This window comes from Aythya ferina (genome assembly GCF_964211825.1).
Source record: "Aythya ferina genome assembly, chromosome: 4".
In the NCBI taxonomy this organism is placed as follows: domain Eukaryota; kingdom Metazoa; phylum Chordata; class Aves; order Anseriformes; family Anatidae; genus Aythya; species Aythya ferina.
Window position 1 is genome coordinate 24,960,604 of NC_140300.1, and position 19,318 is coordinate 24,979,921.

Consider the following 19,318-nt stretch of genomic DNA (forward strand, 5'->3'; position numbering starts at 1 on the left):
AAGTTATTGCTCCACAGACAAGCAAATACTGCTGAGTTGATTGAATGGCCTTGGTTCATTTGGCCAGAAAGATTTGGCCAAAAAAAATCACTAATGAAATCCTGGTCAGACATATCCATTTTAGCAAAGTATATGGAAACAATTTACTGAATTTCAGCGGCATTCTAGTTTTTTTTTTCCCTTCTGGCACTGAAAGCTGGGCAAGTTTTCTTGGTGTTCAGCACTGTCTGGGAAAATTCAAAGGTTCTGAAAAATCAAACTGGCCACTTTCCTTGCTTTGAGGAATAGTCTCCCGTTTTTTGCTCCTTTCCAAGTTTCTGGCTCCAAGTCTGAGGCACTTCTTGCATGTACATACCAGTAGAGTACACAGCACCAGAGGGGACCGTGTAATGAGCCTGCAACGAGATTTTCCCAGCCTAGTTCTAAATCTGGTAATCCTGCCATGAAGGAGGTTCCTCGTCACGTCCTGTAAAATCATGGCGAGTGGCTGGAGAGAGCTGCAAAACAACCCCTAATCTCCATACAAAACCAGAGATAAATGGTTGTTATAAGAAGCTGGATCTTTTGGAGGTGAGGAGAGCAGAGCAGCTCGGAGGAAGCAGGTTGGAGGCTGGGGCTCGCATGCAGCTCCAAGGAGAGCTGTCCAGCATGTAAGCAACTTCCACCAGGAGTAATAAACTGCAGAGCTACCTTGGCCCTCAGCTGTGTACGATGCTCGATAGATGTGAAGTGTCTCACTGGCATGGATTTTTTTCTCCCATCAGCTCTTCAGAGAAAGCAGCTGTGGAAATGAGCCAAATGTTTTTCTAGTACTGTCCAAGTTCATGCTGAGTAACCGAGAGAGGTGTACAAGCCAAGTCCATGACTTTTGTAGAGAAATATGTTCAAGACTGTCTTCTGCTAGCTAGATCTCAAGTATGAAGGTGATTTTTCCCTCTTCGAAGACTTTTTTTTTTTTTTTAACACAGTAAAAAAGGTATTTGTTCAGTGGTAAAGGACAAATATGACATTATTGCACATGATTAATGTAATGACAGTTCTTAACCTTTTTTCATATAGGTGCTAATTGAAGTAGGTATTAGATCTATTTTCTTTGGATCATTCAGCTTATAAAGGTTATGAGCTAATGCTGTAAGGAATTTCTTCTTGACTTGTTAAACAAGACCTTTTTCCACTGCTATTTTATTAAGAAAAAATAGTACTTTTTTTTTTTAGCATGTAGGTATTGATGGATAAAATTTTGGCTTGAAAAAGATATCAAAAGTTCTTCATTTATGTGTTGGCCTATATTTAAGTTTTTGTTATTCTCACAGATTTAAGTACATTTATTTTTGTTTTTGTCAGCTAACCTTTAATATTGACGTAATGTTATAGTAGACAGCAATTCCGTTATACAATAGTCAGGAGACAATCTGTACTAAATCTGAAATACTCATTTATTTTTTAGCATCTAAATGTGATACACATTTCCTTCATTCTTTTTTTTTAACGGTTTCTCTGCTGAATTTTGAAACGTTGTTTATGTTTGTGCAAACATTCTGCTGTGTTGTTTCTAACAAACTTACTCCCTTTTTGATAAATGTTAGTAAAAAATAAATTGAGAAGGATGCCCATGTTGAGTCTGAGTGCTCGAGTATACAGTCAGACAGTAGAATATGCTTTCCTCAGCAGGCTCTGTTGTAAGTGGCAGGATCTTTATTGCTTCACGTATCTGCTTTGTTCTTTGTGGTGCTTGTTTCTACAGAAACACCTGCTATATTTCATTAATGCTTGGTGTTGATTTCCTTGGAGTCATATGCATGTTCAGTTGCTTTCAGAATCTGTATGGGTTGCATGATTTACCACGGAGCAGAACCTGACTATTGGATTACTGCAGAGTGGATTTTAGCAGTGAGGTCTTTGGTCTTCTTTTTTGAACAAATCAGCACCTCTGTTTAAAGGAAATATTCTTGGCTCTGTCCTACTTTACTGTGGGACCATTACAAACTCATTTTCTTTTGTACTTCCAGAATTATAATTTAATGATTGAAGTAATGGTGACAAAATACTCCCACGTTATGAATAAATGAATGTGTGAACTACATCTTCTTAGCTTTCATGTGTTTCCAGCCAGCAGAAGCATTCTGCAGACTTTTGTTAGGGAAAACATGATCTGCTGCGTACATGCTCTTGAAAAGTGTGTCTGTTTTCTGATTTTTTTTTCCTCTTTCTTTTTTGTGTGTGTGTGTGTGCAACCAGGAACATTGACTATAGTAGGAAGCTGAAAAATGTAAGTACATGACCTGGAGTATTTTTTTTTGGTCTGGTTTACCTTGTATTTGTCCTGAGCTAGAACAGCAAAAACCCTGTATAGCTGAGTATCGCTGAGAGGTCCTGAATACAAATCTAACTGGGTTGTTCTGGAAACATAGGTAGAGCGGCTATGGCAAAGCAGCCTTACAGGAGAAATAAAACAGAGAATGTCTGCTTAGATAAAGAAATAAGCAAACTTATCTCTGTGCTGTCTACTGTGGGACAACTTTCAGTGGGAATGGCCTGACTCGCCCATGAAGCTACTGCTTTGAAACCTTTCATGGCTATATAGACATAAAGTGAATTTGCACAAAGGATTTAAAATGAAGCAAATTACCTTTCCATCTGCATACAAATTTTCTATGAGATTTGCTAGCTTTCTTGTTTTTCTTCCAAATAAATGTTTTCCCTGAAAGGCTAATTCCATTTAACTTTAATTTCTTGCTGATTTGAACTAATGGCAATGGTAATGGATTCTGTAATTGTTAAGTGGAAAATAAAATGGCTAAACTTTGCTGGACTCAGAGTTAGGTATTCTTCTAAAGCCTAGCAAGCACTAGCTCCTTAGTCAGCTGTAAACTGCTATAAATTCAATTTTATATTTGGCTTACATCCCTATAAACTGCTAGGAAATGCCAAGACCTTTTCCTAATAACTTCGCAAGCCAGTAATCATGACTGCAGGTTTAAAAGAAAAGAAAAGAAAAGAAAAGAAAAGAAAAGAAAAGAAAAGAAAAGAAAAGAAAAGAAAAGAAAAGAAAAGAAAAGAAAAGAAAAGAAAAGAAAAGAAAAGAAAAGAAAAGAAAAGAAAAGAAAAGAAAAACTATTTTGTTCTGTCTTTCCCACCATCATTAAAGTAATATCTTCTGCATCTGACATGCAAAGTTGTAGGGGAAGAGTTCAGCTTTCAGCATTTTAGCACACTTCTGGGTGCTGGCTATGTGTATTTGTATAGATGTGTCATTGCAAAGGTAAGGTTTCAAAAGTGTTCTCCACAGTGTGTTTGCGGGCAATGTGTACTTTCCAGGTGCACAGTACTGCAATCTCGGCTTGCAGCCAATTGGAATTGCTTGCAAATGTGTCATTATTTTGGGGGAAAAAAAAAAACAACAAAAAGCATGGATAAAGAAAGGCAGAAGATAGAAGGTGACCAAATGCTAGCAGAAGTAAATAAAAATCCCACAACCTTCATCAGAGAACGGAATGGCTGAATGAATTGGCCAGCTTCCTCGTTGCTAGGAGTGCTAGATTGGCAAGTGTTTCCACTTAACTTGAGAACATGTACAGTAAGGGATCTTTACATAAATTTGATGTTCTGTGTTGAGTAGTGATGGTTGAAGGAAAATTGTTCAGATACTTATTTTTTTCAAGACAAAAAAATGAATATTGACAAAACCACCTTGTTTTCCTCAGCACAGTAGTATCAATTTGGATATAATCTTAAAAATGAGGAAAAAAAATTTGAACTGTATAAAAAACTCTATGCAATTAATTTAATGGCATATATATTATTTATATTATGCACCACGGTTGTGTTTTTAAACAGACAATCTGCATACCACATGCAGTATTTTCTGGCAGGGCCTCAGCTGAAGTGCTGTGTGTGACTTTGGATATCACACTTGTAGGAAGGACAGAGATGGTAGAGAAAGTTGGTTGAAAAAGGATAATCAGGAGCCTAGTATATGTGACTGAGGAGGGAGTACTGAAGGAATTGAGTGCATGTTTTAGGGAAAGGTCTGGCAGAGATGCCTGTCCCCACCACCCCCAAAGGTTTTCTTGTAGCCCTATTTCTTTAATTCGCTTTATAGTATAAACTATATGGGCTTGTCCCATCAGTACATAAAGTAATGTACTTCCATTTATTTCACTTTATAAGATGATTAATGGCAGCTATTAAAGGCAATTATCATTTATTATTGTTTGCACATCTTTTCCACATCAAACTATTTCCTGATTGTTCTGCAGTTAAATACTTTGCTATGTCATGGAATAGCCAGAAGTAACGAGCACTACATGAGAAAATGCCATAAGTTCTGAGGTGGTGCTTTGATATTTTTAACCAGTGCAAAACACAGACATGAATTTCCTTAGATGAACAGTTTCCAATCCAAGTTGCTACTGCACAGGTACCTTTAAAGATATTGCAGCTAGATAAGTGGAGACACATGTGGGTCTAGAGGACTGTTTGCTTTCCTTGCGTGACCTCAATATTGGTGCTTTTGGAGGTGTTGGATGTGACCATCCTGAGCCTCTTAATTTCTCCTTCCCTAAAACAACTGCAGACCCAGCCATGTCAGATCAGATTTCTTTGCTACCTAAAGGAGTGAGAGGGTATATAAACATTTGCAAGTGCAATTCTTGGCTTGTCTTCTGTGCTAGTTTTGAATTGACTTTGGAATTACGGATAGACATCGTCAGAACTTGAATGCAACCACTAACTCTTTCCAGTTTAGTGTAATGGAAACAATCAGATGCTCGTGGTTTTTGATTAATCTTGGGCTGAGCATTTTTTTAAGCTAACAGATCGCTGGGAATAAATGTTCCTGTATCAATTGATAAACTATGTTAAGATGATTAAAAATGGAATTACCTTTTCTTTACTTGAAATAGAGGCAAACATATTCTATTTCTGGTGTTTGCTTTCCAGGCAGACATGACAGTTCCATTTTTTATAAAAACAATACCAGGAATATAACGTGTTAAGTTACATGATTAAATTTTCATAGTTGCCTGATGTATTTATGCTTAGCCATTGACAGACACTTCCCTTTCAATGGAGGTTTATAACAAAGTCTTGTACTGCTGTGTGGTTTAGAATAAATGAGAAATGCTTAAGGGAAGTAAATTAAGCTAAGTAACTGTGAGGATGGCTTCAATTAATTCCTATTAACTTCTGCAGGTATTAGTCACCATTTATTGGCTAGGGAAAGCGGCAAACAGCTGCACGTCATATAGTGGATCAACCCTGAACCTGAAGGAGTTTGAAGGTTTGCTGGCACAAATGAGAAAGGTATTGTTTTGTTACATTTTGGGAATGGGGATTTAGTTGAAATTGTTATTCCCGTGAATAACCTGTTCCGTACTAAGTATAAGAGAGATGTTGGGCTGGAGTACAAATTACTTAGCAAACCCCTGCCTCCTTTGAAAAAGTGTCTGACTCTTCCACGCCATAAACATGACTTTCTTTGGCAGCCAGCTTGGTGGTGATATTAATGATGCAGCACTTGATGTGAAGCAGGGCTTTAGAATTGTCATGTGTCTCTGTTGTCTTCATTTCCTTAGTTTTTGGTTTGAATTATTTTCATTTATGAATTTATGACACAGAGTTTCAAGCTAGAGGAGTTAAGACTCAAAAGTAAGCTGGCAGGACTTATAGGAGCAGATTTCTTTTCTTTAAAACATTCATTCTCATGTTCTCATGGGTAGCTTTTTTTTTTTTTTTTTTTTTTTGAGTTGCAACATAAAGCATGAAACCGAAATATCTAAATAAAGCTGACGGATAGAAGGAAGAGATGATGTTTTACAAAGGGCATAGTGGTTTCTGAAAAGCTGAACTCTGTTGGAAAGGAAAAGTTGTCATTGCTGTAGAGTGGTCTGGGGATTTGTGGTTGAGTGGTGGAGCATGGTTGCAACCTGGGACTCTTAACCTCAGTAGTGGTTAGCGTTGGTATCTAAGCATTCATTTACTGGGGGTGACAGCAGCAAGGAGTGGGCACGTAAGAAGATGGAAGCACCCAGTATTGTGTGTCTTGGACAAACAGCTTGTGAAATGATGTGAGATACGTTCTGCAGCTCCCAAACCGCTTCATGCCTGCCACTCCTTCCCCATCTCATGTACCTGCTGAATCACCATGGGCAGTAGGTCTGGGGACAAAACCTCTTCGCTCATTACTGTCCACAAGCTGTGTGCTCCTACATCTATCTGCACCAGCTGCAGCTCTTCACTCAGGGGTCTCAGAGGGCCAGCAATGAGCTGCCACTAGACAGGAAGAAATATTTGGCTGACTGATAGCAGTTTCTACATCCTAGTGTGACAAGAGAACCCTAATTAGACTGTTAAAATCACTGTTTGTGAGCCCAGTTTCTGTGGAAAAAAAAAAAGAAAAAAAAAAAGGAAATAGGGAGAGAAGGGAACTTCCTGCTTCTCTGTAGAGATTTATTTTGTTCTTCATTTGACAAGGCCTGCACTAATCACTCGGGACTTTGCCATGTGAGTGATATCGCTGAGACTAAGCAATAAAGAAATTAAGTTTATACTTGAGTTGTTTCCAAATAGAAGGTGCAAGAAGGAGCAGTTGCCCCTCCAAAGTCTGAAACCTGAAAGGTGAAACAAAGGTGGGCAGTGGAGCTACGGCAGAAGTGCAAGTTTTTATAATGTTAGTGCTATGGCATCATAGTTTCTTTTTTAATTTTTTATCTCACAGCATCAGGCTCCTTTTTCTTCAGGTCATATCTATGCACCTAATTATCCATTAGACACTTTTGGAGGTCTCCTTGAGCCCTTTTGTGGGACGAAGAAGGCTGGCCCCACAAGGCAGGGTTCTCCGCAGAGCTGACAGCGGAGCGCCTGGCCGGCAGAGCCGAGTGCTGCAGGTTGAAGACAAAAGGAAGAGTCTGGGGCTTGATTTGTTGCAGATGTTGGAACGGGGAGCGGAGCAGAGATCCCATAAAAGCTGGAAGCTACATACTCCTTTAATGTAAAAACAGAGCTCTTCGAAGTCCTGAAAAGTCTGCTCAGGTGGTGCTGATACGAGGGCCACTGGCGACTCATTTCAAGCTCACCTCTCTACTCTGTGCCCCTGTGGTATTCCACTTTGGCTCTTGTGGCCTTCTCTGTTACTGAATTTGAAGAGGATTTGGTCGTAAAATAGAACATGTTAATCATGCTGTGTAACGCTCTGATGTTATTTATAGCTGAGCTTGAGTGATGAAAAGACACTTTATCACATTCTCTACTGGTGTTTTTTTCCACAGAATTTAATAATTAAATCTACCATAAATTCAGCCTGTTTTAGTTCTTCTGCTATAAATCCTCCCTGCCCTTCTTTTTTAATAAGCAAATCAAAAGAGCTCAGATGTAAGTTGTCTTGGCTTCATCTTTTTCTACTTCTCATACTGAAAGGGCTATTCATTTCTAATTTTATTCCTGCTACTCTGTTTTTAATTTTATTAACCATTTGGATACACATTCCTCTTTGCTTTCCAACTGGAAGTTCCCAATGACAAAACATCCATGGCTTTTTGATTATATTTAACGGGGGGAAGTTCCTGCAGAAACGCATCTGACATTTGGCAGTCCTGCTTTTGCTACCACACAGCGACGTGCCATGTTTTGAATTAGCTAATGTGAAAGGCTGGTTGTGCGCTGTCGGGCCTGCAGATAACCACCTTCTTTTTTCCCACTGATAACATCTGGGAGATGGCATTTGTGCAGAGCAGGACAAGTACCCATCTGGCAGGCGGTGTTTGGTGGGGAGGGTGGTGTGCCAAGGGGAAGGCCGTAAAGAGCATGTTTGCAGAAGTCTCGGCCACCATCCTGGTGCCTGCCTCCTAATTCCTGGTGAGCCGCACACAGAATTAGCATAAACAGGCCTTTGAAAGGAGGGTCTGCAGAACTCATTAGTTCACAATTGGACTGTTTTCAAACTCTGGAAGATAGCAAACACAGGATGAGGCTTTTTCTTGCCTGAGTTTTAAGTCCTGTAGCCACTGAGCATTTCTGTGTCACTCACATAACGGTAATTTAGGAAAATGGAAGTGTGCCTGAGGATCGGGAATAGCTGGTTGGTGTGAAGAGATGAGGGGATTTAGGGAATTTGGACTTTAAAAGGATTTTGGATCGTGCCACAAACAGGGCTTTGATAGGATTTTATTTTTGTTCTTGGATCTGTGTAACTCATGCAGATTGCAAGGAGACAGAGCTTTGTTCCCTGGCATTTCTGTCAGTATTGTAGCTCATGCACTAAGCAGGATGGGGAGGGAAATGGTGTAGGATTCGATTACTACTTTGATAGATACATTTTGTTTTTAGAAACACTTCAGTTTGCAGGGAGCCTGCTCACCGACATTACCACAGTTCAGCTTGGCCTTAGGGAACCTTTCCTGCTGTCCTTAGCGTGGTGTTTTGGCAGCATAGCAGTGCGTGGCACTAATTAAGCCTTCTCCCTGAGAAGTTTGCAGGACGTTGGGTCTGACGTCTCCGTCTCGCTTCGAGCCTCCCTGCCTTCCTCCGTGAAGGCTTTTGTTGCAGTGCTCTCCTCCCGCAGTCGCTTCTCCAGCAAACGTGCTTTGTTGCGGAGGTGGCCTGCCAGGGCACACGGGGATGTTGGGGACGGACCTCGTCATTGGCAGCACGGTCACGGGTAAAACCTCAGCCATCAGGGACAGAGGGAGCCGAGCTGAACGTAGCCATTGTGCTCCGGCTAGCGGTAACCAGGGGGTGCTTCTTAATTAGGAATTAATATTCAAGTGCTGCTGGAAGGAGAGGGGAAAAAAACACATTCCAGTCTCTTCGGGTAGCAAAATGTCAGTCTGATAATGGCACCCACACTTCTGACTTTACTTACTGTCGGGGGAGAAAAAAAACAGGTTTATCTTTGAATGAAAGTAGTTATTTTTGTTTTTCTCCGCCTGTGCTATTGTAATTAATGTTAAGACACTCTCTAAAACAAGGGATTTATTATAATGCAAGGGTGAGGATGGCTTCTATTGACCTTTTCCTCTGCTGGAGTTTCAGTGTTTTAGTATGTGCTGCTTGCACTGGAAAGAATTTATAATCACAGGGCTGTCAAAGACAACCATTGTTCTCCCTGCTCTGAACATGTGGGTCAGCTACAAGTGCTTTCATATCCCCCAGAGCCAGGAGCTGGCAAAGAGTAAAGAGCACAACTGAATTCTTCTGAGGCATCAGGAAAAGCGTTTTGCATATTTTTCATTGCTGATTGCTTCAGAAAGACATCCCTCTTTCATAACAGGAATTTCTCTTCAAGGTAGAGGGAGGCTGGGGCACACTGCTTCATTATTTTGCCGAGCTGAAGCAGCAACAACAAATGCTGTCTGCTGGTGTCCCAGCCAGATACAATAGATAGGCAAGGGGCGGGGGGAATCCTTTGGAAGGCAGCAGACTTAAACCTGATGCAGGCATGATGTTAAAATGCTAGTGCTTTTGTCGGTGCTATGGACTGTGGACGACAAGTCAAGTTTCAGGTTTCTCTCGGTTTTGATCACTTTATTAACTCGGTTGTTGCAACTTTTTCTCAGTTCATCGTGCTAATCTAATAACATGCCTCGCTCTTGGTCAGCATAAAATGGGGTTTTATTGCAAGCTCGCACTTTCATTTTGAAGGGGAGAAGGGGCAGAAAGCAAGGAAATCCTTTTTTGGGGGAAAGAGATTTTTAGCACTCTGCAAGATGCTTTGTTACCTGATGTGTAATGAATCTCATTGGTATGTCAGTGGCTTCTTTATGAAGAGCTACCTGCTGTACTCCCATGTAGGAAACAGAGGATATTGAGAGTCCAAAGCGCAGCATTCGTGACAGCGGTTATATAGACTGCTGGGACTCCGAGCGCAGCGATTCCCTCTCCCCACCGCGCCACGGCAGAGATGATTCCTTCGACAGCCTGGACTCCTTTGGCTCCCGCTCGCAGCAGACACCGTCTCCAGATGTAGTGCTCAGAGGAAGCAGTGATGGTAAGTGCTGGTCGCAGGGAGGCATACGTGTTGCTGGAGCAAATGTGCCATTCAGAAGCTGGACGCAGCCTCTGAATCACTAATCCAGCGGGAGAGCTGCTCTGTGAATGCTGATTTGTGCTCCCTGAGGTTTAGATGACTTTGCCAACAGCTTACTTGAAGTCTGTCTCAGTTAGGCTAGCGTAGCATTGGAAAATGAGTTACATCATTGCAGTGTAATTTTATTATTGGGATAGTGCTTTTCTGGGTTACGGTGTAAGAGGATGTTGTGCAGACTCATTTTAACTTTTGAACTAGGCTGGAGCAAGAAATAAAAGCGTAGGAACAGGGGAAATATTGAAGTGAACAGAATGCTGCCTAGATAAACCCTAGCCAGATAAATGACATGGAAATATCTGATACTTGTCAGAATTTTCAGGTCTGATATAAAACATGTCACCAAGTACCATGTTTGTTTTTGTGGTATTTAGGAAATTGGGCAACAGACTAGCTCCCACATTCAGAGCCATGTCCATCTTTGTACACCTTTGAGTCAGGACACGCAGTTCTTGGCTTACAGAAGGGGATCTGCTTTTCTGCCTTCCTTGTCTTTCTTTCAGAGGCTTTCTGAGGCTTGTAAACACAGCATGCTGCATGAGGAAGGATTTGCCAAGGGGCAGGTGTAGAGCACGCATTTAGGTTACCTGTCTTGAGCAGGATTCCAGGTCAGAACAAAAGGACACTTGATTCAGGCTCCGTCCGCTTGGTTACATTCACGATACACGAATGAGTCAGTTGAACTTCATCATGAAGTTATATTCCACACATGAATCACTTCTCCTTAGTAATGTTATTTATTTAATAAAAAAGGAAGGGCAGAAAGACTTTTTGGTAGGAACCAGATGTTCGTACTGCTTTTGGCAGTGCGAAGGAAACTGGTGCTAATCATAACCGGACGCCTGAGAGATTTCCTGAGGTGATGGGGAACTCCTTAAAACTGGAAAGCTGGCAGGGAGAGCTGGTATCACAGATGAATTGTAAAGGAGCTGAGGGTAGAGTAGAGTTAACCTCTGCTGTGCTGCTGCCTGGCTGTTTAGAGTGGCATGTCTTACTGGGACTGATTCTGGTCAGCCATCCAGAACCATGTGCTGGGGCTGATTCCTTGGAACAGCCTTATGCCCCCTAAGACACTGAACTGAAGATAGTCTCCATGTTACAAAGCATTTTTCTGCCTTTTACAATGAGACAAAAGGCAAATACGCGTATCTCACGTGGCCTAATTGAGATGTGTTGCCCTGTCCTGGCTGCTTGAAGAAGTGTCCGAGGTCCCTGCCTGTTTGCTGGGCAGTCACTTACACCAGTCTGTAGCTGCTTCCCATCAGCTTCTGCTGCATTAGCAGATTTTAGTAAGGTTTTGTGGTTGCTTGTTTGCCACAGCTAAGACATACTATCTTGTCACATTCTTGAGTCCATGACAAGCACAAAATAAGATGCAAGCATGGAGAGCTTGTTCTTAAAAATTGATTTTTAACCGTATCCAGACTGGGGGTGCACGCAGATGTAGTTTGCATATGTATGACTTGTCTTGCAAATCCTTTCTAATATGTCCCATTTTCCCTGCTTGCTGCTGCCTTAACTTCACAGCTGACTCCTCCAAGAGTTGCAGCTGAGGTGTAGCTTGGCTCACCTCTTCCCTGCCTGACCTATTTCTGTGGCCCCAAGAGGCTGGTGTTTCACTCAGCTGCATGTACTTGTTGATAGAAATACTATCTATGCAAAGCTGGATGGAGGAAAAGGTTTTGCTTGCTTTGCTTCTCTCTCAGCTCAGATAGCATCTTTAAAAACCCAAGAATGTGATACGGAATAAAATTATGATTCCTTGTACTCCTAGAAAAAAAAATAATGGATGGAGGTCATGTAAGTGATCGTAAAGTGATGACAAGTTCAGTTAGAAGCATTAAGTGATATGAGCTTCACTAAGCCACCTGCAGTCCCTATCTCTGTTCAGGGACTGCTCTGGTGTCCTACCTGGGCCCTGTCACTTGGCACAAAGCAAACAAAAGCAGTGATGGAGCAGAACAGTTCATTTAAAGCAGTAGAACTACAGTCTGACCTGCATAGAGCCACAAATGAACGTATTTGGGAATGCATAAATCCTCTGCTTGGCTGGCAGTTGTGTGTGGTGCCTTTTATGAACTCGTGTAGGCCCCTTGACACTCTGTTGTGTACAAGTCTGTAGTATATAACTGCTTGTTAGGGGTTGTGGAAACTGGCTGTTTCTTCTTCTACTTGGAAATGCAGAAGAACAAAATTAATATTATAAATGTAGAACACAGCTGCATCTTCCATTCAGTGCTCTGGCCTCAAGTGATTCAAGTGATTTTTTTTTTTTTTCAAATTTGAGCTGAAAATAATTTTATGAGTAAAATATGAATAATTAAATAAGCTGTTTTTCTTTGAAGTACTCAGCTTGGATGTGCTTGTAGGCACATAAGTAATGAGGGAGAGGAATCTGTTACAGTTCTGCTGCCGCTGTGGTTATCTGCTCCAGCATTTCTGTCTGCTTGTTCAAGACTAGTTTTCATGCAGTACAAAAATAAACACCAGAACAAAGTCAAGAGCAAATAGGATAGCAAATAACATGAAGGGATCTTTTCACTTTCTTTTAAGCTGGCCCTGCTTAGTTTAATGGTATTACAGCTCTTCAAACCTCTGCTGTCCTCAGACACTTGATTTTTTGGTTGTATCTTCACTTTCTGTTGAGCTACAGACTGAGGTTACCAATCACATTGTTAGTTTTCATATGGTCTTTACCAAAATTGTCCAAGCTAAACATTACTGGCAAAAAGTACATTGTGAATTTTGTCTCACTCATTTCCATTATGTCTTGTCTTGTCTTACTGTTCCCTTTCCCTCTTCATCTCTCTCCGTGCAAACATTGAATCATGCAATCTGCTTCAAAAGCTCTTTGCAAAAAAACATTCCTAACATATTTGGACCTCTTTTCCTCCCCCCTACTTTGAATTATACAAAGCTACTTGTGATTTTTTATGACTTCATTGTTTTCAGTTTTCGCTGAGCTACCTCATGAAATTAGCTAGTAATTTATTAGCAGAGTGAATTAGCAAGAGGACACAACCTGGGTGGCTTCCCCCTCGCCCCAGGGAGGGAGAACAACTATTGCATATGCAAGTGTTGCAAAGAGGCCAACTGCTGGAGAGACAACACTCCAAAGCTGGGAGAAGTTTTGAATGCTGATCGAAGAATTGGTTGAGTATTGCACTCATCAAACCAGGGCCTGTGATGATGAGAGAGAACTATTTATATGGCTTCTTTGTGAATTACTTAAAAAGGCTCATGATGGTGCAGGGAATCCAGTGAATGTCTGTGAAATGTATTCCCAAATGGCTGTGAGGGCAGTTCCACTGCAAATGCCCTTTCATGTAATTGTCCCACCATTTGGGAGTCTTATTTTCAACTGTATATTCAATCTGGAATAGTCTTTGCTAAGCTTTTGTGAATGTGATTTTTAAATGGGTTGTAAATATCAGGAGGCTTAGTTCATTTGTACAAAACAAAGTGGCTGCTCAGCTCTGTTCATCTCCCATCTTATTCTCTGCAACTTCTTGATTTTCCTCTCTCACTGGATATCTTTGTCAACAAGTATTCTTCAGTCTTTGCAGCACCGATCTAACCCATAAATGCTGCAGATTGCCCCTTCCCATCTGAGGATGAAGTTTCCTTGTCTGTTTGCACTGAACTGGAGACAAACTGACCAGGCAGCTGAAGAGACTGAAGACAGTCCATCTGAGTCTCACAGTTTATAGCAGCTGATGATATATAGGAATTTATATTCTTAGGTTATGACCAAAGCTGATGCTGTGTGCATTCGAAGTACAGTTAATACGTGTCTCCAGAAACATGCAGATTCATGCTGTTCTGATAAAAATGCAGTATGAAGCCCTTTTTTACTGAGCTTGTGATACGGAAGTGTAAGTGTAGGTTCAGCAGTGTGAACCAGGTCAAACATACCCAAACATACAACTAGGAGTCAGTTAGCCAAATAAGCTTCTCTAGCTGTTCTCTGTGAGTGACAAATCTGGCTTAATCTGACCCCGAGTTTGTCAGAACATCCTGTATCATGAGCTGTGGCTGAAGTTTGTCAGTGGTACAAAATAAGGATTGATAGAAAAACTGTTTACTGTCTGTGTAGATACTACAGCTACTACATTGTGTCTGATTTTTAAATATAAATACAGGTAAAAATGAGTTCATTTCTTGATACTCACATTCTAATTTTTTTTTTTTTTTGGTGGCGTCTTCTCTGATTTATAATTTTAAAAAACCTGGATGGAAATGAAAAGAAGGACTTTTTTCTCCTTCCTCACTAGGGAGAGGAAGTGACTCAGAAACTGACCTGCCACACAGAAAGATGCCAGATGTGAAAAAAGATGATATGTTGGCAAGGCGGACCTCACACGGTGAACCTAAATCAGCTGTGCCTTTTAACCAGTACCTCCCGAACAAGAGTAATCAGACTTTCTATGTACCTGCTCCCCTTCGGAAAAAGAAAGCTGAGCGAGAAGAGTATCGGAAGAGCTGGAGCACCGCGACTTCACCGCTAGGAGACAGACCTTTCAGGTAAGACTGGCCTGTCTAACTTTTCCCTTCCTCACTGACCATGCTATAAACAGCTGATTATTGTTCTTTTCATGAGATGTATGGAGCACCTTCTGCTGTAATAAATCGCTTGCTGAGGTGGTACTGATCAATTGTAGCAATTAGTGAAGACGGTAGAAAAGCAACGAGAAACTCATTGTCTTTATATCATTATTGTTTACCATACAATGCATTGTATTGCTTGTGTTTGACACAATGTTGGTTACTATAACCACCATGGTGGATGACTCAACCCAAGGCTGGACAACATTGCTCTGGATGACCTCTCTCAGTTCTCAAGACAATTACTCACTGACAGATGATACTTAAAAGCAACATTTGTTGTATTTAATCAAAATAGGTAATGTTTTTTCCTGCATTTTAAATTAATTTATATGTATGTTATGTATTAGTATGGTTTATGTAACTGTGGCTATATGTGTTTCTGGGTGCTGGTTTTGTCAACAGATATTTCACTTCTGATTTGGCCTCAGAGCAACTTCCGTTAAAAAGCATAACTATCTTCCTGCGCCATCCATCAGAATATCCTTTGACATCTTGATATCAACAAAATTTGCTTATAATAAATAAGTATTTATGTACCAGGCACAACATACATTAAACCACCTTGTATAATTCAATAGCAAACCTGAAACCATAGAAGAAGAACAGAATGAAACGTCAGAACTGTGTGAAAAGGAGAAAATGGGCTCTGTGGCTCCTGAGGAAAGCCCTATTAAACATCAAGTAGGTTTCAGTCAAAGAGAAGGAAACTCCATAGAACAGTCTCTTTCATGTAGTGCAAAAGAAACATCAGCACCTGAGGGGGAAGATGCAGAAGAGATCAGAAAGTTACGAAGACTGGAACAAGCTGGCATTAAGGTCATGTCAGCAGCCCAGCGCTATGGCAGGTTAGCCCAAGAGTGTGAAAAATTGTGCACGCTTCATATTTTTAGGATTGGCTGAAGTGTGGGCTTCCTCAATCCACTGTGACTTCACTTCTAACAAAAATCCAGCCTGCTAAGCACTCACAATGGCTAGCCTTTTAGTGAAGGTCGTGGTATGAAAAAGCTTGTGAAGTGGCAGTTGTGCATTGGAGAGCTGTATGATGCTAACTGAATTTGTGTTGAGCAATTGTATTGTGTTACAGCATACAACAAACTCCAAGGAAACTACTACACAAACTACATGTCACTTCCCACTTAATGCTTTCTTGCATTTTAATAAAAAATACATAGAAATGTGTATTAAAAATGCCTTCTTAAGGCAAAAGTTTCAGATATATACTTGTTGGCGATGGGGTGTTTTAGTTTACTGACTCACAGTTTTTATGTGGTTAATGTTTTTAGCCGTGTTAATAAATGATGCATTTATTTTTAAAGGCAGGAACTATAAAAGTATAAAGTGCTTGTTAACACATGTACCAGTTCAAATGTGGAGGCATAGTTCTGCAATCACCATTTGACTGACTTTGGCATGGAGTATCAGTAGTTTTTCACTTATTACCTGTGTTACTTATTTTTGGATATGGTTCAATTTGGTTATTTCCTGTTCTTTAACTAACAAGCTGACTGATGCGTAGGCTTACTGCCATGCCTTTCCGTGATCAGATACCAAGTCCTCATGAAATATCTGCTTTGCGGGCCATCCGCATGAGAGAGATTTTTAACCACTGTGCCTGCAGACTAGGCTCTTATAGATGATCAAAATGATTTGGCTAAAGGGTAAGTGTCCAAATGTCCTTCCATCTAAAACATTTTCCTTTGGATTATTGAGGAAAATACTCACCGCATTTCTATTCTGACTAAGGCAGCTTCTTGAGATGTGAATTTGGTAAATCATGGGGTGAAATCTTGACAGTGGGTAATTTAGCAGATGCGGGTCTATGGACTGGGTTTGGAGGGTGGTAGAAGCTGAAAGTACAGCTCTTATGTTATACAGCTTGCTTACACATAAATTAAGCTGGTCTACAGCCATGTGCACATATATCATGTGCAAATAAAAGTCACACTCTTTACACATCGTATGTCCTTTTCCTAGGTCACTCAGAAGCTGTCAAGAACCAGTGTTTGCATGTGGTTGTGGAGTACCACTTTACAAAGCCCTAATAAAGAAGGACTGTCAGTCAGAAATTAGTCCTTCAGGTTCAGCTAGTGTGCTCATTGATCAGGAACCCATAAACCAGTAGGATATGAGCATAATTGTGTTCTGAGTCCAAGGCTGGTATTCATGGTGATACATAGTAATAGCTTGTGTTTAGCAGTGCAGCAAACAACTAATGGCACTGCCTGCATTTGCATTTGGAAGGTATTATCCTAGAGCCCCTTTTCCAACCCTGTGTTTGACCCACTTACTTGTTCTTCAGGAGTGAAGCACATCTGGGCAAGTGTTTGGCTCTTTAGCATGAAATTGGGTCTCCTCTTTCCTTGGACAATCTGTTGTCCTGACAGGGCTGAAGGGGAGAAGGGAGCGGATATAACCAGCCATGGTCCCTCCTTGCTCTCAGCAGACACAACTCCTGGAATGTGGCAGCTGGAGGAAGCTGCTGGTTTTCTGCCCAAGCTGAGGGTCAAAGAACTGAGCTTTGTATCCCAAGCTTCACTGTAGTGTAGTAGCAGCCTGCTCCTGGGAATCATAGGAAGACACAGCAGAAGGTGTATCGGGGACATGGGTCTGTAAGGAAGGTTCTGTGTTTGTGGAAGTATAGCGAGTGAGGAGAAGGGAAGAATTTGGTGTCGATGCTTCAGGATACAGTAGAGCATTTGATCATCTTTCTTAACGTCTCATTCTCATTCCCTGGACTTCGAACCTCTCAATTTTCTCTTTTTTCCTTGAAATCAAATTCATATTTCTGTGCACTAGTGGCGTTGAACAATTCTCAGTCCCACTTGGTTCTGTATTCTGATCTTTTTTTTTTTCTTTTTCCTTTTGCCCCTCCTCTTTGAACTTTTTCCTACACTGTCAGCCTCTCTCCTTTCACCTGAGGTTCTCAGTTGTTTTCCACTCGCTCTGAGTTGTTTACAGGCATTTTCCTCTCGACATTTTGACCTCTGGATGACACCCACTGTGACTTTGAGTTCTACAAGGCATCTAATTGTTCCTAAAGCTGAAACTCAGTGGGGACATTTCTGGGTCTGGCACAGGAAGGATTTGAACTTGTATGCAAATGCATTTTTTGTTTGGAATCTAAGTGCTTATCTCCATTGCTGTAGCATGTTCTCGGAAAGGACTCCACTGAACTAGCTGCTGTACGACTGCATGCCAAAAAGCATTCACCCTTCCCAAAGGAGTATATTGTCTCTTTATAACACGGTGTTTTATTGACGTATGGTCCTTCATGCTTGCTTGTTGTATGCATCTGTCTCTTGTTTACACTATTGTATTTGAGAGATACGCATCAGATTCATAGAGACTCCCTAAAAGAATTATGTCTGTTCTAATAGATGATGCAGAAAGGGAGGGTAAGAGAAATGTGAGCAAACCAAGAATTCTTGGCACATTCTCTGTGAAAGGGATGTGGACTCTTATCTTGATGGTGCAGAAGCATGCAAAACCCTCTCATTGTTCTGAAACGCAACAGACAGATCCACAAGCCTGTACGAGACCCTACTTCATTCAGCACAAACACCCAGGGTCTGATGCTCTGCAAGGCAGCACCTACTGTAGCAGCATGGATGTGTATGGTGTTTCTGCAAGGGCTGGGGCTGGGTGTACAGGAGCGATTGGCAAATATGCAGTGCAAGCTTCACATCTACACTCTTTGCTATCTCTGTGGTAAATTGACCTTAAAAGGCACTTCTAAAACTGTCACACAGTGAATTCAGGAGACCCCAAAACATCACAGCTTATCTCTGACTCCAGTAAAAACAGAATGGAAATGAATGGAAAATATTCTTAACCTAGAAACAATTGGGGAAGTCTAGTTACATACTAAAAGCCCTAAGTTCTTCAGTTATTCATCACAGTGACTCATAGTTGTTCTTTTGAATATTTTAAGGCCCTATTTCTTTGTAGCTGAAAACACCCATCTCAGAAATAGTGTGTTTGATGCTCAGTAGCATTGATAGACATGAGACTGGAAAAATCATTAGTTTTTACTGAATAATCACTTGCTTATACATAATTCCTAGAAACTGAAAGTACAAAACAATACCCCCAACCTTACCAGACAAAAAATTAAGGATCTTCATTGAAGAAGTAAATATAAACATGATTTAATGGAGTACTACGTGATTTTACACGTCCTCTTTATGGCCAGAGTTCTGAAAATTATTTCCAGATTATTAGTTTTCAGAAAAGAGTAATGGTACCTGTAGTAAGGTCTGGTTAAAAATGAATCAAGTTAATCATATTCCCTGGCTTATTTGGCAGAACAGGTCCCAGTGCATATGACTTCTAGGTACCTGTTCTCTTGTGCCTAAAACTTTAGGAAGAGTTCAGCTGCTTTAGATCAGTATATTTTCTCTAAAGCTTGTTTAGCAATACTTTGAAAGGGCAGCTGAAGCCATGAAAGAAGTGATGTGTACAAGGAGTGTGTAGGAGTTTATACTGTTTAGAAACACAGTTAATTATAACTGTACTGTTTTCTAAAATAGAGGAGAGACTTGACAACAACCTGTAAGCTGTTTAGATTTACTTTCTTCATGTCAGTTTGTTTAATCTGACGTGATACCTTTTTATTCCTTTGTATAGCAC

At 40.8% G+C, this 19,318-nt stretch overlaps 1 protein-coding gene across 9 annotated transcripts in view; it reads left to right on the top strand.

The window, feature by feature from the left end:
* The window catches only part of LIMCH1 (LIM and calponin homology domains 1), a 173,048-nt gene that overhangs the window by 100,575 nt on the left and 53,155 nt on the right, over positions 1-19,318 (top strand). For 4 of the 9 annotated variants that reach the window (XM_084516523.1, XM_084516524.1, XM_084516526.1 and 1 more), the window contains exons 5-9: positions 2,239-2,269; positions 5,194-5,304; positions 9,790-9,985; positions 14,329-14,605; positions 15,268-15,534. In XM_084516523.1, the coding sequence (XP_084372649.1) occupies positions 2,239-2,269; positions 5,194-5,304; positions 9,790-9,985; positions 14,329-14,605; positions 15,268-15,534 (882 nt within the window). Of the gene's footprint in view, positions 1-2,238; positions 2,270-5,193; positions 5,305-9,372; positions 9,501-9,789; positions 9,986-14,328; positions 14,606-15,267; positions 15,535-19,318 lie in introns of those variants that run through there. The other 5 variants (XM_084516525.1, XM_084516531.1, XM_084516529.1 and 2 more) reach the window with 4 other exon arrangements.